The 23498-nt window shown below is 44.7% G+C and overlaps 1 protein-coding gene across 2 annotated transcripts in view; it reads left to right on the top strand.

The window, feature by feature from the left end:
- Positions 1-23093, top strand: part of LRP1 (LDL receptor protein 1) — a 106831-nt gene extending 83738 nt beyond the window's left edge. For both annotated transcript variants that reach the window (XM_089545155.1, XM_089545154.1), the window contains 21 exons: positions 667-909; positions 1028-1144; positions 1716-1832; positions 2190-2309; positions 2395-2514; positions 3089-3202; positions 3423-3551; positions 4870-5150; positions 6234-6412; positions 6967-7205; positions 7796-7972; positions 8355-8519; positions 10159-10228; positions 12089-12196; positions 12696-12818; positions 12971-13140; positions 14100-14373; positions 16844-17058; positions 17308-17398; positions 19912-20062; positions 20559-23093. In XM_089545155.1, the coding sequence (XP_089401281.1) occupies positions 667-909; positions 1028-1144; positions 1716-1832; positions 2190-2309; positions 2395-2514; positions 3089-3202; positions 3423-3551; positions 4870-5150; positions 6234-6412; positions 6967-7205; positions 7796-7972; positions 8355-8519; positions 10159-10228; positions 12089-12196; positions 12696-12818; positions 12971-13140; positions 14100-14373; positions 16844-17058; positions 17308-17398; positions 19912-20062; positions 20559-20714 (3359 nt within the window). In that variant the 3' untranslated portion in view covers positions 20715-23093. The remainder of the gene's footprint in view (positions 1-666; positions 910-1027; positions 1145-1715; positions 1833-2189; positions 2310-2394; positions 2515-3088; positions 3203-3422; positions 3552-4869; positions 5151-6233; positions 6413-6966; positions 7206-7795; positions 7973-8354; positions 8520-10158; positions 10229-12088; positions 12197-12695; positions 12819-12970; positions 13141-14099; positions 14374-16843; positions 17059-17307; positions 17399-19911; positions 20063-20558) is intronic.
- The last annotated feature ends 405 nt before the right edge of the window (positions 23094-23498 follow it).

Raw genomic sequence — 23498 nt, 5'->3', positions numbered from 1 at the left:
ACAGCAAAAAATAGCTGGTGTCTGCATCTTTAAAAAAGGTGCTTAATTTATCCCGATGCACTGCTGCAGTTTTCCCTTGTGTGGTATCCCTTTAAATTTTTAACTTTTCATTGCTGATGTGTGACAGTGGAGTCAGAATAGACACATTTGGTGATTCCTTATGGTTGATTTTGTATTCGTGCAGTTTTTAAAAACCCCGAATGGAGTAAAAGTTGCGTAATAATGATGATGGAAGGGCACTGAAATGCCTGATAATTTTAGCCATTCAGTGTTCTTGTGCCTATATGTTTAATTCTGCCAAGTTATCTTGGTATTAGTAAAACATGCTTTTGCTTTTCGGACTACCGCAAATTTTTCACATTACGGAAGGGAGCAGTAGCTTTCATGATGAAATGGCCAGCATGACAAGGACTTGTTTACTGCATGAAGCTGGAGCAGACTAATGCACTGTAGTTGCAGTGAAATATTTATTTTCTGTTCATTGTGTTAAAAATTTATGCTCGATAGTCCTTTAGTTTAATTCATTGTAGTGCCTGTAGTGCAAAAGTAGCTGCTTTTTGTTATGACAGCTGTGGTAGCGTTTGTGGATTAGTTGTTCTGAGGAGCCTGCTAACTGCTCACACGAATGTTGCATTTGGTAATCTGTGCTGTTTTTGTTTCTTCCAGCGGAGAGAGTGTGCTCTTCGAACTCCTTCCGGTGCTCATCTGGCCGCTGCATTCCCATGGCTTGGCGCTGCGATGGGGACTACGACTGTTCGGGTCGTGAAGATGAAGGCCCCTCGTGTGATGAGGAAGCCATGAGCTGCCACCCATCCTACTTCCGTTGCAGCAATGGCCGCTGCTTGCCTGGCCATTGGCAGTGCGACTTCGACGATGACTGCGGCGACGGTTCTGATGAGAAGGATTGTGGTGAGGGCTCTCTGCTCGTACGGGTACCCTCAGAAATAATAGGGAGCATTGCAATATTGTGTAGCCAACCTCAGGAGCAATGAAAACCGGGGTTTTTTTTTCCTTTTGCCCTCTCCAGAACGTCGAAGTTGCTTGACCAATGAGTTCCAGTGTGCAAACGGGAGGTGCATCAAGGCTTCCATGCATTGCAACGGAGAGTATAACTGTGAAGACCGCAGTGATGAGACCAACTGCAGTGCGTATTGCTTCTCCTTTTTTTTGTTTGAGCTAGTGTGCTAAATTGAACCTTTCTCCTGGTCATAAGTTATTTCCTAGATAGCATGTGTGTTTTGCCATTTATACAAGTGGTGTAGCTGTTGTAATTCAACCAGTTATTACCAAGGCTAGACTGACTTTGCTCTTATGCCTGACAAAGAATACTACTTGCAAGTTATGCACGAGAACACCTGGCACATATTCAATTCTCTGACTAATTTTATGATTGAGAGCTCTGGTCACAAAAAGGCGCGGTACTGATTTACAAATTGAATTTTGTATATGAAATACCCAAAAACAGCTGCAATTATATTCAAGGCTTATGTGAAAACAGGAGTGATCACGCATTGCATGCATGTTTGCATTTTTTATTTCTTATTTTTAAAGACTTTGTCAGGCTTGTTGTAATAGTTTGTTTTTGTTGTTTCTTCCTTTACCTATGTGCCCTGCCTGTACTGTAGTCTTGACGTATGTACTATGTGGCTGTTCAGCCAAGTTTTTATGTCGGACATAACAGTTGAGGTCACTTTCACGTTGCCCTTTTTCCCCAGATTCTACGTGCCGTTCTAATGAGTTCTACTGCAAGGTTGTTGGCCACTGCATTCACAAGGAGTGGCGATGTGATGGGGATGTTGATTGTGCCGATGGCTCAGATGAGGAAGGCTGCAGTGAGTGTCAGTCTTTCTTATTTGGTTGGTTTTGCAGCAGACATATTTTTTTGTGTGCGCGTGTATATGTCATGTCTGTGAGAAGAAAGAAGGGACTTGTGCGTATGTTGGTGCAAGTTGAGCAAAGCTTTTTCCCTCATAATTAACTCCTTAGCTATGATTTTGTGCTTATTAAGTCATCCTCGTAAGTACAGGGGAAACTGCGGATTTCAGTGTCGGCTTTTTTGCAGTGTTAAAGAGTGCATTGCTTGAAATCTGTGTGCACCACACATTAATAAGTTGTGGTGTCATTTATCGCACGTTGCCCTTTGACCACTCAGTGCATGAAATCTTCGTCCTACCTTGACATTCTTTCAGATATAGCATGCAAGACAGGCGAGTTCCAGTGCCACAATGGTCACTGCATCACAGGAGCATTCCAGTGTGACAATGAGGACGACTGTGGGGATGGGTCTGACGAAGATCACCAGCTTTGTTGTAAGTGTGTCTATATCAGGTGCTTTCTTTCTTTTTATATTTTCTCTCCAATAAGTCGACACATTATTGGGTTTTTCTGTTGCAGTACATTTTGCCTGCCCTCCTGGGAAGTTTAAGTGCAAGAACAGCCTTTGTGTTCCGGGATCAAGTGTGTGCGATGGAAAGGACGACTGTGGTGATAACTCGGATGAAGATTCCCCTCACTGTGAGTTGCTCTTCACATCTGACAAAGATGTGCTACAGTGCATAGTTTAGTCAGTAAAATTGCTTGATTGTTAGTGGAGTTAGAAGGTGTGACACGGTACATGCTACTTTGGCTTTTGACGCACTTGATCATACAGACTAAATAAATTAAAGGCAGTCAGTTTAGTGCTTGTAAAACCAGGCTAACAGGTCTTTCTTGGTTCGTCAGTGGACTTGCTTCGCCCATAAAACTTGACATTTCCGGATAGGTGAATTGCAGGGTAAGATTCAGTGATGCAGTTTTGTCACCTTCTTACAAGAGTAAACTAGAATGATGCACTTCACTATAGTGAAGCACAGCTGCAGCGCATGCTACTACTGAAAATGGACAATTAGTTCAGCCCAGCTAATTGGAACGAAGCTGTCAGTGATGATGTACTAATATACCTTGTGAGTGGCATTACACTAACACATGTATAAATTGTAGATTACGTTAGGCTTTGTTGTATTTGCTAATGATCCTCCAACAAGGGCACTCCCCTGTGTAGAGAAGCCTTGAAGGGTGATAATAGATATGGTTCTTTCTTTTCCTCCAGGCCATCATTGCAAGGCGCACGAATTCAAGTGTAAGAGCCAACGGTGCATAACGAGCGCATTTTTCTGCAATGGCATTGATGATTGTGGCGACAACTCTGACGAAGAGGATTGCGGTAAGGGATTGAAATTGGCATACCACTGCTTTGGCACAGCTGTTTTGCTGCAGATGTTTTAAACAGGAATTTATTTTTCTATATTGTATTCAATTTTACCTATTTTTTGCCCATGTTTCTCATGAATATATGTAATGGAAACTTTATTTCAATTTCAACTCTCGCTTCTTGGCAATTTGGAGCCAGACGAGCATGTCAGATGCTTGTTGCTTTCTTGCAGACACGGGACCATGCCGATTTGGCACCTGTTCCCATATGTGCAACATCAAGAAGAATGCCACTCACAGCTGCAGTTGTGCGCAGGGTTTCGTCAAAGATCACACTCAGAACAACTCTTGTGTTGCACAAGGTAACCTGGATCGACGTTTTTCAACTTTGCTGTATCCTGTATTGCAAGGAGCATTAAATGTTCTCTGCATTGGAGCCAAAATGAGCAAAAGGAAACATGCTTCAGCATTATACAGATTGTATGCCATGAACAGTGGTGCCTACTGGTATTTAGAGCCGAGATTATGGGTTCAGCACTTCTTTAATCGCATCTGTAGACACTTCCACGTAGCTGCGCTCTCACAATTGAGGGTGTTCTGCGAGATTTGTCATTTACTGAGAGCACCTGCAACCTGGGGAAGCCTAGGGAATGAGAAATGGCTGAGGAAACATTTACAGAGCTTGTGAAGGCCGAGAAAATAACCTTAATCGCAGCAGTGTGGTGCATGCTGAAGCACAGATTGGTAGAGCTGTCTCAACTGAAAAACCCCAGGTGGTCAAAATTTCCGGAGCCCTTCACTACGGCATCCCTCATGGCCTGAGTCGCTTTGGGACGTTAAGCCCCCGTAAACCCATAAAGCCTTTCCATCGTGCTTTCTGCTAACCAAGTTAAGTAGTGCCAATCTCCCTCCCCTATAGCGCTTGCTTCTCACATAGCCCCTCGGCTTCCAGTGTTGTATGGAAGCTGTGCCATTTTGTCTTCTCGGGGTTAGCCTGTGGTTGCATTGGAAAAGCCATATGTGGATAGAAGGTGACGGCGACCTTCAGAGAATGGCACTGTTTAAAAAGCGTCAGCATTGATGGAGAGGCTTTAGCCACAACTGGTGAGAGGTGAAGGGAATGAATAAAATTGTTCTGGTAATTAGTTGTGATTTCAAATGCTTATTTCACGTTTTGTTTATTTCACTGTTATGGAGCTCCCCTTAATGCAGGTGACACTGAAGGGACCAAAGTTTCAGTTTAGATCAACCGAAAGCTCGAATTAAGTGAGTTGAGAATGACAGGATTCCAATGTACTTCAATTTCTCGCATGCTTTTGGCTCTGCATATGGTCCACCTGAGCACTGCACAGAGCTGAGACAATCCTGTAGAGACATGCATGGCTTCAGCGTCTGATGTTGCTCTGCGTGTTTACTTGTTGTTTAGTTGGAAGTTGTATATGAGTCTATTCTGGCCAGAACAGCCATCTCTCATGTGATTTGAGAAGGTATGGCAATGAGGGATGTTGCTGGCTCAACTGATATCTTGTCAGTAAACCTTTTCAACCGGGGCCGCCAATCTCAGTTGAATCGAGCTATTATTGAGCTAATATTGGCAGCCCACTGCCATTGAACTGAAGTACTGTTTAAAACGGCCATGTAAGAAGGGTACAACCCAGTGGTATGCATGCTCCTTTTCAGGGGACAAGGCCTTCCTGCTGGTGGCAAGTGAAAATGAGCTGCGCCATGTGGACCCATACAAGGTGTATCACCAGGATGGCCAGGGCATGCTGGGAAACCTGGACCCTTCCAACCGCATCCACGCTGTCGACCTCTTCTACAATGACTCTGAAACGCTGGTTTTCTGGGCCAGTCTGCACATGGGCGCAATCTACCGCAGGCGCCTTTCGCCGCTGCCCAAAACGCCAGAGCCAGAGAACACACGACGCAAGCGGCAAGCAGCTGGTGATGCCGCAGTATTGGTGAGCCCATCGTCTGTATCCTATTGTGAGACCTACATTACTTTCCTTTTTTTTTTTTGACCAAGTAATCACGTTATGTTTTCATGGGCTTGTGTCCAGCTGCGTTGAAATATTATAGAACATGCCAGTGTTCGTCACGTAATCTTATTGCAGCAAAACATTGTTAATTCGGACTGCCACCGGATTCCTGCCAAGCACACATGTAAATAAAGCTATGGTGTCAGGAGCCTCCTCACGTGCAGTACCACATGCAAAGAAGCGCCAGCACTACTGCATTGCGCAGTGAAAGAAGCCATGAGTACCCTTACCATTATGAGGCAGTTCTGGTTCCAACACTTCCGATAGCATTTTACGGTATGGTGAAAATCTCTGTTGTCGCACAGTTTTCGTCTTAAACGGAGATGACCATTACCCAAGCTTTCATGAAATGAATTTTACTTGCGCGGGAATGGTTTTTAACAGTTTAGGGTGCCATTTGATAATTCTACATTCAAATAATCTAGACATCTTTTTCCACTCTTTCGAAGTCCAAATTAACGAGATATTACTGCTTTATTGATTCTGCTTCACACTGAATTGGAAACGGATCAAAGTAAGACAAATAGTATGTGACAGAATATACGTGAAAAAAAGGTTTGCCCATCACTAAAGTAGTTCAATGCGGGTGACTGTTTTGCTGTAGCAGCGTGTAGTGCTGGTGTCTAGGTGAGCATTGCTTAGTGGAGGGCGCGTGGTGTATGACGGTGCATTAAAAAAAAATTTTAAAAAATGTTATTAATATGGACTTTTGTATCATTAGTAGCTGTGCAGAATTATCGTTTACATTTTCTCTTGTTATGGGAAGTAGTTCAGGAAGAAGCGTGGAATATTTATTATTGCGTTAGTTAAATTTTATAACTCCTCAGATTACTTAGCTTATCAGGCTCTAAATAAGTTTCACATCTAGCTGTCAGCTATATGTAGGCTTATCCCAGCTTCCAGTTGGGACTGCCAGCCACTGTCACCTCTGTACTCTGTCATTTAGATTAGGGCTGTCAACAGTAGTTGATGTGAGTTTTTTTTTTCTCTCTCTCTCTCTTTCAGCTGGGAAACCTGACTGAACCAAGGGGACTGGCCGTGGACTGGGTTAGCCAGATGCTTTACTGGGTGGATGCTGGGGAGCACACCATCTCAGTCGCTTCCCTGGATGGCCGCCTTCGGCGAACTCTCATATCGGAAAACTTGGACCAGCCCAGTGACATTGCGGTCGACCCACAGTCGGGGTATGTTGGCGTGCCATGGGTGCTATGTTTGTTTATGCGTCACCTACTGTCTGTTATGCAAATATGCAGCGGCTGTGAGCTTTAAGCAGAACTAGGGATTGCTAAGAAAACTTAGTTCTGTAAACTGACTGTGGTTACGAAAGGACGTGCAGATTGCAATGTTTTGTGTTTGGGAAATGGACTAATTGAGCCTTAAAATCTTTCTTTTCTTTTTTTTTTTCAGTGTAATAAATCAAGAATTGTTTGTTTGTTTACATGCTCACCATTTCACCATTTTAATATTAATCAACCCAAGTGAACAACAAAGTTCCATTCCATGAAGTTTTTCGGGTGTAAAGTTTTAACGCAGTCATGGATGCACGAAAGTTCTAGACAGTTGATGTCCCATTCTCTGTATGCACTAGGTTTGTAAGGATGACTGTTTTGTGCTGGCCTTTGCCTTCTTTCCTTCGTCTTTTATTTTTTTTTTCCTCTTGCATTCTTCCTCTCTTTATTCCTCTCGTTCTTTGGGTTACCCAGGCGTGTGATTCGTTGGGCCCCCTCTCTCTGTGCAGATACCTGTTCTGGACAGAGACAGGCTCCAAGCCTAGGATTGGCCGCGCAAACCTGGATGGCTCCGACCCACGCACTTTGGTGAATGAACGCGTAGTCTGGCCCACGGGCATCACTGTGGACCATGCAGCGGGCCGCATCTACTGGGCTGACCGCAAGGCATCCCTTGTGGAGACGGCCAACTTCGAAGGGAAATTGCGCCACATCGTGTACAACAGGACCACTCATGACGACGCACATGGTAACCATTTCCTATTCTTTTTTGTTTCTTTACTCTCTTCCACTTCCAGGCCAAAAGTTGCCCTTGGCAGTGAAGACCTTATGTGAAAACATAGTTACAAGCATTTTTTTTTATTGTTAGGATCAATTACAATCGATTTTTTGTAATGTCTTTTTATTTCAGCAGCCATAAGCAAAAAGTGCCGCTTGGTGGCTCAGTATCAAACGCCTGAGTAGAAAAAAAATACAGTGTATACAGTGCTCATATCTAGCTCACGTCAAGAGCATGCCCACTTTACTTGCACGAGCCATGATTGTGCATGGTGGCAGCCACCGTTTGTGTCCCTAGACAACGAGTTTCTGAGAACCCCCCTTTTTATTTAACCATTTCTTGTCACTGCTTCAGGCAGTTAGCTCCCTTTTAGTGCTAGGTGCAAGCAAATGAAGTGCCGCTCAGGTGCGCATGCTTCGCTTTTAATCCAGTGTCTTGCACTTTACGGGGCGATTGCTCTCACACTAGTTTATCACCAGCATCATGGTGAGGCACAGTGCTGCCTCATTCAGGCTGCATGGTTCACTAAGACTTGAATGCATTTTTTTTACAATCTGCAGAGGAGAGCCCGTACCGAGTGGATGTTTTCGAGGATAACCTCTACATCAGCACTTTCCCAAGCAATGCCATCTTGCGTGTGAGCAAGTTTGGAGGGGGCAGGGTGACCTACCTCATCCGGGGCTTGCACAGAGCCACCGACGTGGTCATAGTCCAAGAGCACAAGCAGAGTGCAATGGGTGAGCTTTTTTTTTTTTGTCTTTTAAAACTTTCTTGCAGACTAGTTGGTGATCATTCAATCTTTGCTTGTCTTTGCCTTGTACTTGCCTTGCTTCTTTCTTCGTGCAGTTTTATGATGATTCTTGTCTTGCCTTCTTTGTGCATATGTTTGTGTCAGTAAAGGCCAGTGCATACTGTCAAAGCAGTCCAAGGTTCAAGGCCTGCTTAGTTTTAGTTGCTCTTCATTTGCACAAACTGGTTGCTGAAAACAGTAGAAACTTGCATGCTGCAGAAAAATGGTGTCGGGTTTGTAGAAGAGAAAATGGGAATGGAACCGGCGAAACAGGCCGTGTGCAAAGTGTGCCATGTCACAGTGTTTTGTTCTGTCTGTGCTGCTTTCAGTGGCTAATCCCTGCAGCAAGAACCCCTGTGGCTCGGGTGCGCTGTGCGTCCTTCGCAACTCCACAGACTTCAGCTGCCTCTGTCCGGACGGCATGGTGGAGACCAGGACTGTGGACAGCCGGACTGCCTGCACTATTGTGGCCCCCACTCCACCATCGCCCGATGGTGAGCGCTGTACTTCTGAGAGCTCCAGCCTTGATCCATTTGAAGTGGTGTGCTGTGATAGATTTCTTTTACCAGGCAGTCTTCATTACGTGTGCACGTGTATGTGTAGATACTCGCACTGTTGTGGAGTCACACACCTTGTTTAAGATGACGCTGAGGTCAACCCCTTTTGGTATTTGTTCTTCATTTCTATTCTCCGTTTCTATGACTCTTTCCGGCTATATTGATGTTTTTGCGTTGGCGCATTTATTGCTTAGGAAATTGAATTCCGAAATTTTTCCACCACTCAGTTCAAACTCGTGACGTTTGCACCGAAAGGACTCTATGATCACCATTTTGAGGTGAATGTCGGTGCAGCCTAGCCTGCGGAATCCTTAACCCCCTCCCCTGCACCCAAAGGAAATATGCATTGACGCACCACAGTTGTGAAATCGGGCAGTGATGGTGGTACTTGTATATCTAATTTTCAGTTTTTCTGGTTTATAAAAGCTCCGTTTTCAGTAAGAATCACATCACATCTTTGTCATTATAATGTTGTAATCTCTCGGTACAGGCCAGCTTCAGTTTGTTCTTTGTGTCCCTTTAAACAAGGCTTGTGCCTTTTTTTTTTTTTTTCCAGCTTTGCTCAGTCAAGGTAGGAAATGGCAATACAGCAGTGCAATAGTCATAAAAGCTAAGCATACACCAACTCTGTGCTCCACACACATGCTGCAGCTTACTGTGTGCTTGATTGTGGATTGGTGTGCAATCAGCATCTGATGGATCGTGCCTCGTTGTAGTTGTACGAAGAGTGGTTGCATAAAATGAGGGATGGGGCAGGAACTTCTTGATTGGCAAGTACGAACGAAGAAGCTAAATTCAAGTGCTGTTTGCTCAATGCCTTTAGCTTAAGTGCTCTAGGCTGGTGGTGTTGGGCTATTGTCTTTTGAAATTTAACATCCACACTCTGCTGTAATTATTTTTTGGGCGTAACAGTGTAAAATACAGACCCATTTGCAAATTGCCCTCTTGCATCATCAGTGTCTGCTTGCATCTTGCTGGCTGACAGTATATCACAATGAGCATGCTGTTGGCGGTGTATGTTCTTAAGACTTTGATGAGCCAGGCTTGTCATAAGCCGACTGTCATTTCTATCTGGTGACAAGTGCAGCTTGTCATGTGTTTTCTGGCTCTCTGTATTCAGTTTAAGACGATTAGGGCCCTTCCATATAATTTTTTTGGTTTGCCTACAGATTGCAGCATGGGTACTAAATGACCATTTTGGCTCCATTTTTGAAGTAAATGTGTCCTTTAGAGGGTTAAATTGTGCTATTGAGGTAAACTTGAATAGCTGTACTTCTCTCCCCCCACCTTTGGAGTGAGTGCATTCTGTCCCATGCCCACTTGGGCCTTATAACCACAAGTGGCACACACTTGTGAGCTCCCACCAGTGCTCAGAAACCAATTCAGCAAAAAAAAAAAAAAAAAGTGTACAAAGAAACTAGTGATACCCAGTGCTCATAATTCCCTGTACAAAAAAAAAAATGAAAGTGTCAGTACAGCCTTGAAAGGCATACCTGCCGAAACAATACTTTCCAGCTTTTGAGGTCAGTGAAATCGCTGTGCCAGTCAACTGAGTTATCTTTTCTTTTTCCAATAGCCAAGTGTGAACTGAACTGCCTTAGTGGAGGAACCTGTGTTCTTGGCAACAACCATCAGCCATTCTGCAGGTAAGCCTTGCTTCATAGCGAGCGCTAAAAGCCGTGACTTTTTTTGTGGTCATTATTTGTTATCGTCAACTTGGTTAATAATGCGGTGCTCATTAGTTTAATGGGTTATTGAAATGTTATACACAATAGAACAGTAGCAGTAGTTTAGTCCACTTTTAGCAGCTCCAGTTATAGTGAACGCCTGCTTAGCGTAAACAAAGGCAGTGTAGCTGTCACAGTGCACATTAGGGCTATGGTACTGGATCTAGGATAAAGCAGATATACCTGAAACATGAGGACCAGATATACTACTAATACAGGTGCTATGAACGAGTGCAGGGGCATATCTACGCGAGCACCAAAACTTCACAAGCTTCAGCTTTCTATGTAAAGGACATGGAATTGGCATGGGTTGTGTGATTGCGAGAAGGAAATAAGAAGGCTTGTTGCATGTGCACAGCATAATCGTAGTTAAAACACACTTCCGAGGTCACAGCCCTGTGGCTTGCTTGCGTGGGAACTCAACCTCAGGACCTCAAGAGCGTGGGAAAAGACCTCTTCTTTTATTCCTTGAGGCACATAAGGAAAGGGGAGCGGGCTGCTGACTGCAGTGCAGTGCAGTGTTTGCTGCATGCCCCCCTGTCCATCAAACACAGGACTCTGCTTTTTTCTTTGTGGTGGGTCATAATAGAAGTGGTGGTACTATTACATGCTGGAGCTGGGTTGTTATTCAGAGACTCTAAGTATCACCCGTACCACATGCAGTGGTCACTAATTCTTTTCGAGCCACGTGAGCAATTATGATTCTGAAAAAGCTTGTGAGCCCACTTGGCCTGGTCTGCACAAATGCATGGCTTCTTGCCTAAAACAGACAGGTGGCTGCAGAGTGCATCTACTTTCACCATCCGTCGCTGCAGCCACTGCGCCATGGACGCACTTGCTATCTGCGCAAAACTCACTGGATGCCTTTGCCTTTTATGGAGCCCGAAATTTGGCTGTGTAAAGTTTAGAACAGACCCTCGGTGGCATGAAACATTTTGTGAGTGCAAGGCCTTGCCCTGCATCTGCACATAATCTCAGTATGCTCTTTCTTCCCTTCCCTGGTGCTGTCACTGACTCAACATGGATAGCATTCGACAGAAATAAATTTCTTTTAGGTCCGAAATTGGCCTGACTAGCGCGTGGAAGTTTCTCTGCTAACTCATATTTGCACTGTAATAAAAGTGACCTTCATTCACTAGACATGCAGTAACTTCCGCTTCAATTACAAGACTTGCACTGGAGGCCTGACGGCCCGACAGCAAGGCACCTTCAGTTAATTGGCAGGCTCAAAAGGCATGCACGCAGTCGCATATTTATTGGCCTGTCAGCCTTTATGTGCATGGTGTACATAGTTATTCTAGCCGAGTTAGAAATGGGCAGCGGCATGAAAAACGCACCGCGTATCATAACTTTGTTGGGCCAATGATGATTTGCGCATAAAGCTCTGAGAGCATACAGTGGTAGTCAGCCTTCTTTGGATCTGTGCTTTTACGTTAGTCCGCTTATTGTGAGCCTTGCAGTATAATGAGCAAGTGCTGTAGGGCAGTCATGTTAACTCTAAGTGAGCTTGACTGTAAGGATGTGAAATTATTAGTTTGAAATTATTTAGTAAGTAAAGTTATGTTGTATTGTGCTGCTGAGACACCTTTATGAAGATCCCCATGAGCGTTATTGTTGAGTTGTCGAATGGAAGTAAGAAACTGAGGCAGTTAAAGTAGTAATCTTGGAACTGGTGTTCAGCAGTGTCTTCAGCAATTGCACTTGTTTAGTGTGAATTTTAGCCAGTGAACAAAGTCCGTTTCCTTGGTGGGTCTCGTAACCGCTTTTCTCTTTTGCCAGGTGCCCCGTGGGTTACACTGGAAAACGGTGCGAGCGATACATCTGCTCCCAGTACTGCAAGAACAAGGGCCTCTGTAATGTCGTGACAAGCCAGGATCTGTATTGCATGTGAGTCGCCCTTCCATCATGCTCTCTGTGATAGAAATATGTTTAACTGAAAAAGGCTATTGCAACCCATAATTTCATATCCTTTACCACAATTTCATATTGTTTTGTGCCAATTGCTTCTTCTAATCCACAGCAGCATGCACTATAGCGCACGAGTTTCTGGCAATCACAGCTGAGGGCTGACATCATCATCATAGTGCAAATCATTAAAATCTAGCTTGGGTGGCCTTCTTTGTTTGTCCCCTTGGCTGCTTTTGTTTTGTTTTGTTTTTCTTTTCTCCTGCACTATTTTTTCCCCTGCATCTCTGTATCATGTGCATATTAAAAAATCAATTACATTAAGCTCTACTTCATTTTGAAACAAGACGTTTGCAGAAGTACTTTGTAGGTCCACACGGTTGACTTACGGGGTTTTCTAGCACTGACGCCTTGCACGAAAGCTGTATGGAACATTTCATTCCTCTTGCTGCTGTACTGATGTCTCTCCTCTTTTGTCCAGCTGTCCACTGCAGTGGACCGGCACTCGATGCGAGACCCCTCTCAACATATGCGAGCTCTGCATGAGAGATGGATCATGTACCAATGGGTTCGCTGACGTAAAGTGCAAACACTGCATCCTGAGGTGGGTGTTCACCTTTCTGGAAAAATTTGCATGCGTTAATTATCCCAGAAACTTCTGTTACTTTGATAGCTGTGCAAACTTAAAGTTTATGATGTACCCCATAGGCCTGGCCTAGCATGCAAGCATGTTCTATTTCCGGTTGTGGTACACAGGTGCACGCAAGAGGATCCCTGCCGCAGCCAGGGCAACGAAGACCATTGTAAGCACGGCGTGTGCCGTGTCAACGAGACCGGAGTGCGCCAATGCATCTGTGACAGTGGATTCACTGGCGAACGCTGCGACAGCCTGACACCGCTGTGTGACAAGTACTGCAGGAATGGCGGTGAGGAGGCAGATTTTGATTAAGGTTGTACAAACACATCAAAGATCACAAACTGGCATTTCCCTCTTCCCCCCCTTCCGTTCTTTTTTTTTTCTGTCCACATTCGTGGTCTTCAATATACATTATACGTCCTCCTGCATACTAGGCCCTGGTGCACTGCTGCACTTTTATGATGGTGTGGTGGGAACCAGATGCATTGTTACAATCAGATAGTTTGCCAGGTGTGTTTGTGTCATTCATGCACAGACCAGCCAAGTAACTTAGCACACGCAACAAAGCTTTTAAAGTATTAACTGCTTTCTTCTATCTATATCTATTCCACAGCACTTGCTTATATCTATTCCACAGCACTTGCTGTAAGAGAATGTCACCGAACCTTCACTGAAAGACTGGCTGTTTGAAGTGCATTAGTAAAATTGTTTTGCTAACACTGGCAGCTGACAGTGCTTCCACGGTGTAAAAGATGAACTCCTATTGCTTAGATATTAGGCTGCTTTCAAAGAAAATAACGTGCAATTATTTACGCCACATGCGTGTCGCAGTGGTGGCATGCCTGGGCCAGCATGGCTGGTAAACATGCAAACAAGCTTGTTGTGCAGCCTTGGCTGTCAAAGGCAAGGCTGAAAAACTACAGTGGAATTGTCTGTGCATGCGTGTTTGTGAGAAAAGCAGCTAATCTGACCTGAGCAAATCTTCTGTCCTAATTCTCTGGTTGTAAGCCTCGGGTCAACATTGCCACTAGAAATTAACGACCCCTTCATGGGCAGCACATAGGGACCTTGCTCATTACACGCTAAGGAATGTGTATCAATGGAGATCACATACACTTCTTGTTTAATCAGGAAGCAGTGCACATTTTTGGCCACCCTCATACACCAAGAAAAGGGTCCCAGTCGATCATTCCTGCTGTCCAACACTTCTCAGAATGTTCTTACTGAGGTATGCCATTAATTGCGCAGGAACCTGCCTGGGGCAGAAGAAACTCCCCTGCACGTGTCTTCCCGGCTACCCGGGCAGCTACTGCTCCCCGGTGGCAGGTGGCGCAAGCTGTGGCTGCCTGCATGGGGCCACCTGTGTCACCACCAAGCGGGAAGAGGGCTTGGCCCAGCGCTGTGTCTGCCCCGCTGGGTTCACAGGCGAACGGTGCGAGAGCCGCCTCGCGGACGTCTGCCTCGACTTTGCCTGCCACCACGGTGGCATTTGCTACACCTCAGCCGGGCAGCCGATCTGCAAGTGAGGAACATCCCTTCCTCCCCACCTTCTCACTTTCCTCCCTTTTTTTCTTTCCTTCCTGTTGAAGAAAAACACTGAAATACTGCACATCTCTACTCCTAGTTTCGGTGGTATGATGCCCATCTGCCTGATGCTTTATGCATTTACCAATTGTTCATTGCACAGTGTAAGGTAGTGATGCTGACTTTTTAATCGCACCCGTAGGTTTCCTGTTGGCATGGGATATGTCTCCTGTGTGCGCAGTTCGTGAAGCCATCAGCTTTGCATATTCTTTAACAGCCGAGATGAAGCTAGGCACTTTTATCGTGTTCCTTGAATTAATATTCACTGGGCAGTTTTATTTCACAGTTGACCAGTTAGCTAAATACCAAGTAAGTTATTCTGATTGTTTTTTTTTTTTTTTTTTTGCAGAAACATTGAGGAGATGCTGCTGTTCAAAAAAAAATTGTCATGTTATTTTCTCAAGTGTACGTGAATTGCAAAGCTTGGGGAACTTGCAAAGAGCGCTTTTTTTACTTTGCAATCATGATTGTGTAGCACTTGCAGTTCATCGTTTTTGGCATGACCACTCTGTGATTTATCTCAAAGTTGTTGAAAAAGATCCTATGCAAACTTCGAGGTTTCAAGCATCCAGTATTGGTTCAATTCAATGAGAAGCAAATTAGTACCACATTAATTTTGAAGGATATTGCAGTCTCTAGTGCTGAGCGATATAAACAGGCTCTGTGCAGTCTGTGGAATTGTGCACCAACAAATCACATTAACCGTTGCAAACCAGTGGCCACCACAGCCCCTCATGCCAAGGAAGAAATAAGCGCATAAATTTCAAATCAATAGTAGTGGGCGACAAAAGCATTTCATCTGGTGTGCCACAAGGCAGTCTTTTGGGGCCATTTCTTTTCAATGTATATGTCAATGACATTGTTTAACCCAATTCAGATGCTTGTTATGTTCTTTACGCTGACGATACCAGCGTGTTTGTTTCTGGTCATGACATACAAGAGGTGATTGCTAAAGCAGAAACTGAGATGACGAAGATAATCAACTGGTCTAATGCCAATGGTCTTAAGATTAACGCAAAAAAATCGAAAGCCATAATTTTTAAACCAAGTGGCAAACAGGCTATAATGCATCATCTTTTAACACTCGGTACTGCTACTATTGAAGTTGTCAACCAACATAGGATTTTAGGAGTGACATTCTCGTCTGATATGAAATGGACACACCACGTCGATTTCTTACGCAAATCACTATCATCGTCTGCGGGGGCACTTGCCAGATGCCGACATTATCTCCCGGAAAAAATAAAGGTTCACATTTACCACACATTATTCACGTCACATTTAAACTATTGCTCACTTGTTTGGGGAACAACAACGATCAGTAACATTAACGCAATTTTCCTTCTACAGAAAAAAACTCTTCGTAATATTGCTAATGTATCGTACTACCATCCAACAGAAGAATTGTTTGTGAAGTATACAATAATAAAAGCAAAACATTTTCTAGAATTTCGCTTACTGCACACTTTCTTTTACGCAAATAATGCCCTTCAAACGTTTTTAAAGAACGCCGCAAGTTTACGTAAACAAAAAAAGCGATGGTCGTACTCGCAGTTGTGACAAATGGTTTGTACCACACCGCCGTACCGATTATCTCTGTCAGTCCCTACAGTACCTGCTTCCATTTCTTCTGAACGATTATGAAAAGAAGGATGCATATTTTGAGACCTACAGTAAAAAACAACTGCGACAATATTTCTTAACCCACTAAACAACCTGTGTACAATAATCATGCTAACTTTGTATTAGAGTACGACTGACATATGTGAATTCCGCTATGTTTTCTGATGTTCAGGAAGAATTGAGGCCGAATGCCGATCACCTGAAATTCTCATTACCAATGATTGTTTTGTTAATTATTGTACTGTATAGTTGTTCGAATGATTGTTTGAAGATGTGTACTGACACTGTAATTTAGTCTGTAACCACTGCTGCCTTGTATGGGCCCCCAGGCACCTTTCAAGCTGTCGTAGAACAACTTTTTTGCCTCGGGGCCTTCAACCTCGACTTGAAAATAAATGAATTGAATTGGTGTGAAGGACAGCCAACAACAGTGTTGACCACTGGCATTATGACAGGTTATGTGATAGTGAGTTCTTCATGCATTCACTGAAAACTCTGGACATGTGAAGCTTCATTTCTCCGGTCTTTTGACTTGATGCAGTATCTTTATGTGCCATTGAAGCTTGTAATTGAGACTACCTGCTCCGTTGATGAATTGGCGTAAGTGGGACACTGAAATTCTCAGATAGTATTGTCTACGTTCTTTTTCTTTAAAACAACGTTTGTAGAGAGCGCCTTTTGTTGGAAACGGAATTAGTTTTTGCCCCTGTTTCACCGAGCCATTAGTCAGTAGGCAGGGTCAACCAATCACTTGTTCAGTGACGTGATCGGTGTGTCCCACGCAGATGTCCCCTGGGCTGGGGCGGCCTGCACTGTGACCAGAGCACCAGCTGCAAGAACTTCTGCTTCAACCATGCCACATGCCTGCTGTCATCGCAGAACGATGCCATGCCATCGTGCCTATGCGCGCGAGGCTTCACCGGTCCCCGCTGTCAGGACAGGGTTGATCAGATTGCCTACAGCGACCACAGCACCTCGGCCTCTGACAGCCTGCCAAATAGTGAGTTGCGACTTTCTGATGGTGCCTACATTTACGAACCTTTCAGTAGACTGTTCAGCAGGTACATGAACTGCCACTATGACACCTTTAACAAGGCGGAGTTGCAAGTTTAGTTGGCTGTATTCTCCTTCACTTCTTAGCCTTTCATTTGTTTTTGTTTCTGTTTTTTTTTTTTAATTTGAACTTACTTGTTTAACTTGTTTAGAACGCAAGGAAAACATCAGCATGGTGTTCTGTTCTCTTGTGCAGTCTTGGGTGCCATCCTGATTCCGGTTGTTGTCACCATTTCGCTGGTGGTGCTCATTACTATGGCCGTGCTCATCTACAGAAAAAGAAAGCGGTGAGTAGGGCTCACGTGTGTTTGATTGGATATAATTCATACTCTTCAATGTTCAGTGCGTTGGTTGCTTATCAAGCTCACGATCAGTGATGCTACCAACAGTAATCAGTGTAATAAGCAGTGTGTTTGTTTTAAGGTTGCATTAGGTTTCGGAAGTAGGTGATGGGAGCTATGCAGCCAGTCGGATCTAATCTTTTTGTCCCTGACCTTGGTGTGAAATTTTCTACTTTTCGAGCACGAAAACAGCATAGGCTTAATGCTTTTGGAGAGTGGTGCATAAGGACCTCCCTACTTTACAGTTACCACATCATATCTTGCTAACCCTGGTCAGGTTTGATCTCAAGGAGACAAAGCAGATGGCAACACATTTGCACTCTAGTGCTAATTTTTGCAACTGCATCGAATGCACTGTGGGGGCCAGCTAGCAACGAAAAATCAACGATGGGTCTCTCGATGGGAGATGGGAGGACACTGCATAAAAAAAGATTTCCACTGACCAGCTGGGGTACAACAGACATAACATTGGCACCATGTGGGTACTTGCCCACACCAAGGATGGAGGGGCTGCACACTGGGCCGTCTTCCTCGCACAGCTGTCGAGGACCCCATACACATTGATACCATACCTATTACCATTCAATGAGAGAAATGATGGAATGGATGAGAGAACGCTACTTCTTTCTTTTTCTTTCCTTCTTATGCAATCGTGGGTGATAGCCTCTCGGTGTCCTTAACTTTCTTAAGGGCCCTGTTGCAGGCGAGAGTCAAGACGTCCTCTGGGGAACCAGTCAGTCTTAATCTGCCAACTTGTGCACGGAAACTGTCAGTTCATTGAGTCAGTACACGACTTGTGCAAAGGTGTACCCAGGAATGCCACAGTTCACAATTTTGGAATGTCCCGACTGAAAATTTGAAAGCGGCTTCACTGACCTCTAGAAATACTTTCAGCACATGCGATCTCATTGAAAACTGAGTTTAATGTCTAGGAGCTTTGCTACAAACAGTCATCGGTTGGTGTTTCGAAGATGTACCATTTTCTCTAGATATTTTGGTGACATCCACAACAGGCCTAATAAATTTAGGTCTGTCTACGAATGCCAGATAGTCATTGACATGCCTGAAGATTTTTTCAAGATTTCTTCCAAGGTGCTATACTAACTAGCTGCAATGTCTGTTTTACTCTATGCTTCCAATGTTGTATGTACTGCCTCCGCCAACCCTGTATTGTAGAACTCTCAAGAAATAATTTTAAAAAGTGTGAAAGGAAGCCCGCGCACCAACCCAACTGGAGGTTATCGCAGGCGAGCCAATTGAAAATAAAAGAAAAGGGCCAACGCCCAAGAGAAAATTTAAGAAAAATCAGTTATAAGAGGGAAAAAAAGGCACAAATGATGGCCAGGCAAAAGTGATTTTTAGGGAAAGATGCCCCAGAAGGATTAAGAAGAAGGATGAAATGAAAATGAAACATGGACGGGTCTAGCGTGCCCAGATTCTTCAGACAGGCTCGCAGGCGGCCAGGAGGAGGGAAGGTGCGGGGATCTGTAGGAAGGAAGAAGAAACAGGAAAAGAAAGCAAGGAGAAAAGAAAAAAAAAAGACAGGAGATAATGGGCTTAAGAAAGCAGAAGGGGTACATAAAAAGGAGGAAATAGAAAAGTGAATCAAGATAAATGACAAAAAAAGGCAGGTAAAGAAGCAAAGAAAAAGAATGAGTGAAATTAAAAATAACCAAACAAGTAAGAAATGGAAAATATAACAGCTAGAAGACAGAAAAGAAAAATGTAAAAAAAACCAATTGAAAACAAACGAATAAAAATTAAAAAAAAACGAAAAGCAGACAAAACAAAACAAAGATTGCGTGTGCACGCAAGGCAAGCAAATAGCGAGATCCACGTGCCATCCACATGCCCGTGAGGCAGGGGCAGGGCCACGGCCCACCAAAATTGGCCATATGGTGTCCCCGACCACATGAGACATGGGGAGGCGCAGAAATTGCAGGGAGGTCTACGAGCCATCCGGACGGGAATAAACACGAGATGCAGGTGAAAGAAGGGAAGACACGCGAACAGCAACGCGAATCAGCAAAAAGCATGAGACCGAGGGGAACCTAACAAAGTCATGAGGGGAGAGAAAGTGTGGTTAGCCGGGAAGCCGTGCTGCTATGTCTGCTGTGAGAGGGCAGTCATGCAGGTAGTGAGCAGCATCTCCCACAGCTGCCCCGCATGGACAGGAGGGCAAAGTGGTGGAAGTGCGAGGGAAAACGACCGTGGCCAGTTAGGAGAGGGACAAGAGATCGGGAGACGGTTGATAGAGGGGACAAAAACAGCCAGGAGGGTGTCAGAATATTCCACGGTCCAGGTGTCTGACCAAAGCCAGAGTACGGTGGTATGCATGCAGGTGCACCAACCCTGGTGTTTTTTCAGTGGAGAAAGAGCCACACGCACCAGTGTGCAGAAATGATGCGCGGCGTTTGCTGCAAGGTGGTTCTCATCACTGGCCTTGTGGAAAATTGCAGGTCCCGGCCCTTCCACCATGTCCGCATGCAAGAGAGCGGAGGTGGTGGTGGTGCCAATGTGGAGATCAGCAATCCCATATACCTGCGTGGGGATTGTGAGGATGATGCTGCAGAGGCCCTGAATGCTTCCTTCACCCTCGACCCAGACAAGGTGAGGCCTGTTAGTACTCCGGCTTCGACAGAAAGCACAGAAGGCATATCTGCAATGCCTTGGTTCTTCTACATTAGTTTCACTTGAAGTGTCCACATAATTTGGGGATGTATTTGTGCCCAGCTTTTTATTTTTTTTTTATTATTAGTGTATTTATTTTTTTGTGAGTGTAAAAGATTAAGCCAGCTAGATCATATTGGTACTTGGTCTGTGGCTCTTGAAAAAGTTTTTTTTTTGTTTTCTTGCCAAGAACATCAGCAAAAAAGGCAGAAACAAGCTGATGTAAGCAGATGTTTTAGATTTGGAGTATGAATAGAACGCAGTCTCCAATTGATTTTTCAGACATCTGGATTATTTGGGTTTTTTTCTCGCAGTATGTCGTTGGGTTTTGAACCTTGGAGTTTTGAGCCTGTCCTAGAAAGATTACTGTCGTTGATGCCATCTTTTTTTTTTTTAACGTACTTCCATATCAATGCTTTTTCCCCCTCCTCCCCAGGCAACGAACTTCAGCAACCCAGTGTATGACTCGCTGTATGCTGACAGCAATGGCACTGGCGAGGAGAAGAAAGGGCTCCTGCAGGGGGAACCGCAGGTGGACTTCTTTGACGGCCAGAACACCACAGGTCCCTGCGGCGACCACCCGCTTGCCTAACAGCCACCCACGCAAGGAGGGGCAGGCCCCAGCCCTGCTGCCCCCCTTCCCCACAGTGGAACATGGCAGCCCATCATGGCCGCCGCCATACAGCACAACTCCGGGCACAGTGAAACAGGCTCCCGCGAAGAGTACCTGCTGCAATCTGCCACCCATTCGTGATCGAGATGCTGCGCTTGGGCAGCTGAGGGAGTACGGGGTGTGAGCTGCTAGCTGATTGATCCCTTCGGCACCCACCGTGCCGCAGCCTGCTTTTATTTACACAGTCGTAGGATTACCACACAGTCTTGTGCCAGACTTGTCACCGTAGGTGTCAGTTGAGGGGATGCTTAGAGATGGCTGGTGCTTTTATTTTTTCACTTCGCAAGGTCACAGAAACAGTCACCATGGCTGTCATCCGACATGGCATTGTGTTGCTTACACATGAGGACTGCAAAGATGGTCTGTGGTTCCCTTTGTTTGTTGTTCAGTGCCTCTGTTCTCTATTTCTTTTTTTTTTTCCCTGCTTGCAGCTGCGTATATTGGACATTTCGTATTTCTCTGCTCTCAATCATCAACTTAATTGGCCAGCCACAGGGATTCATGTTATGTGCATTTGACGTGTATAGCAAATGGTATGAGCACACCTGACAATTCCTACAGATGCATTTACTTACAGGGGTGTGGTTTTATACTTGTCGCAGCGCGGGAATTACTACTTTACTGCAGGTGGCAGGTCTTTTTATCATGGTCACAGGGGCAACTATTCAGTGGGTAGTTTAACCATAAACTAAGGACAAATATCTGCAGAGGAACAGTCCAGAACAAGGTAGCTTGAAGTGCTAGTCACATGCATTGCCTCTGTATATCTCTACCCTATTTTTTTTTTTTTTTAAAGAATCCTGCATTTTACAATGTTTTCATTTTTAGAGATGAGCTCTTGGTCCAACACCTTGTAAATGATCTTGCACTACTTAACAGTCACTTCGTTTTGGGGACCTTGAGTGACTACTGTTGCCCTGCCATTTATATGTGCTTGTACCACTGTGTTGGGTGTTGGCACCATTGACTTAGTGGAGGCCAACTGAACTTTTTCTTTTTTCTTTCCCCTTCTTTTTTTATATATTTTAAGTCAAATACGCAGCAAGCCCAGGTTCTTGAGAGTTTGGCAATCACCAGCAAAGCAGCTTTGTTTGCATGCCTACAGCTGTGCCAGCTTTCCAGCCGCTCACGAAGGGCTTCTCTTTTGTTTTTAGTCGTATTGTGGAAAATGAGGGTCTTTTTGTTGCGGCCAGAGGCTTATCACTGGACTGTGGCATGAGATTGCCCCATGTGCTGCAGAGGTCTTGACTGTTTTATAGCGATGCTTTTTACGTTTGAACAGTTCGTTTTTTAATTGCACTCTTATGGTAACACTGTGCACTGAGGCAGCAGAGTACATCCCTTCCGGCAGCTGTGAAGAGCCGTCATAGTGCAGAGGAAGTGTCTTGTGGATTTGTCCAGAAACCCGTGCCAAAGAAACAGCCCATATTAAACTGTGTGTGAGTTTGTGCTGTCGTTAGTGGGACGTAGACAGTGGAGAAGCTAAGTGCGTATGTCTCACCATTGTTTCCAGGCAGCTTTTTTTGTTTTTTTACTGCACTGATTGACATTCACTTGTCCTCTGACCTCTTCACCAGATATTAAGCATTAGTGTTGTACATAGGAGCTCATTTATGGAGGTTGCGTGGTACTTGTAGCAATAGCGTGTCGATCGAGACAGAACTATTCCAGATCTTCCCGAGAGTTTCTATATCCTTTTGTTTCAGTTGAACTCTGTTTTGTTTCTACAAGTTTACAAGCCTGTGTATGTACATTTTAATGTGCTTTGTGCAAGTTGTCAGTGTTTTCTATAGTGGGGATGTGGCTGTGCTGACGTTCTGGCTCACAGTATAGGCATAGCAGTACTGAACTGCAGACAAGGTTATTTGCAACTTCACATTGCTCAAGACGTGCTTAAACAACCTGTTGCACTTGCAAGTTGCACTTGTAAAATATAGCACAATGTTGATTGACAGCCGACAGTTCTTCCATTCATAGTTTTAAGCCAATCTGATATTGACTAGTCACAAGGTTCCACAATACTTCAAAGCTAACTGCTGCAGAAGAACTCGACCCAGCCACTCTTTTCGCTATCGCCGGTGAGCACGGGTTCTTTAGTCTGCTCTGAGGGCATGCGTCTTCTCAAAGGAGTTGTTAGAGGACGTTTTGATTGGTACTGATTTCTAAAAAAAAGAAAAAGCTTTCCTTTAGCTTGGGGGGTTGAGCAGCTCAATTTTGTAGTTTTTTTTTTTCGGTCTGTATTGTTGTGTTGTGATATCGTAGGTGTACAAATGAATAAATGTGATGATACTTGCTGCAGCGAAGTGGTGTGTGCATTTTTTCTACCGCTAGCTGATATGCGCGAAAACCTCACTGTCTCAAGAAGGTTGTTTCACATCCAAGCGACTGAGCGGTGCGGCGAGGCAAGGCGAAAAATTTCCACCTTGAAACCTCGTCGAACCCACCGCGGTGTCTCTGGTTTCGCGCTCGGCTAACTGGGCCGGAGTTCCCGGGTTCGAACCCGGCCGCGGCGGCCACGTTTCGATGGCAGCGAAGCGCAAAGGGGCGCCTGTGTGCTGTACGATGTCGGTGCACGTAAACGGCACTTCTTTCTCTCTTCTTTCACTCCCATCTTCCTCCCTTAGGCACGGTTCGGGTGTCCACCGAGATGTGAAAATTACTGCGCCATTTCCTTTCCTCAAAAAGCAATTTTCAACTTCGTCG

This window comes from Amblyomma mixtum, chromosome 5 (genome assembly GCF_055824585.1).
Source record: "Amblyomma mixtum isolate Tamu chromosome 5, ASM5582458v1, whole genome shotgun sequence".
NCBI classification, from domain to species: Eukaryota; Metazoa; Arthropoda; class Arachnida; order Ixodida; family Ixodidae; genus Amblyomma; species Amblyomma mixtum.
The sequence above is the reverse complement of the archived record's forward strand: the minus strand, read 5'-3'. Positions and strand labels throughout refer to the sequence as shown.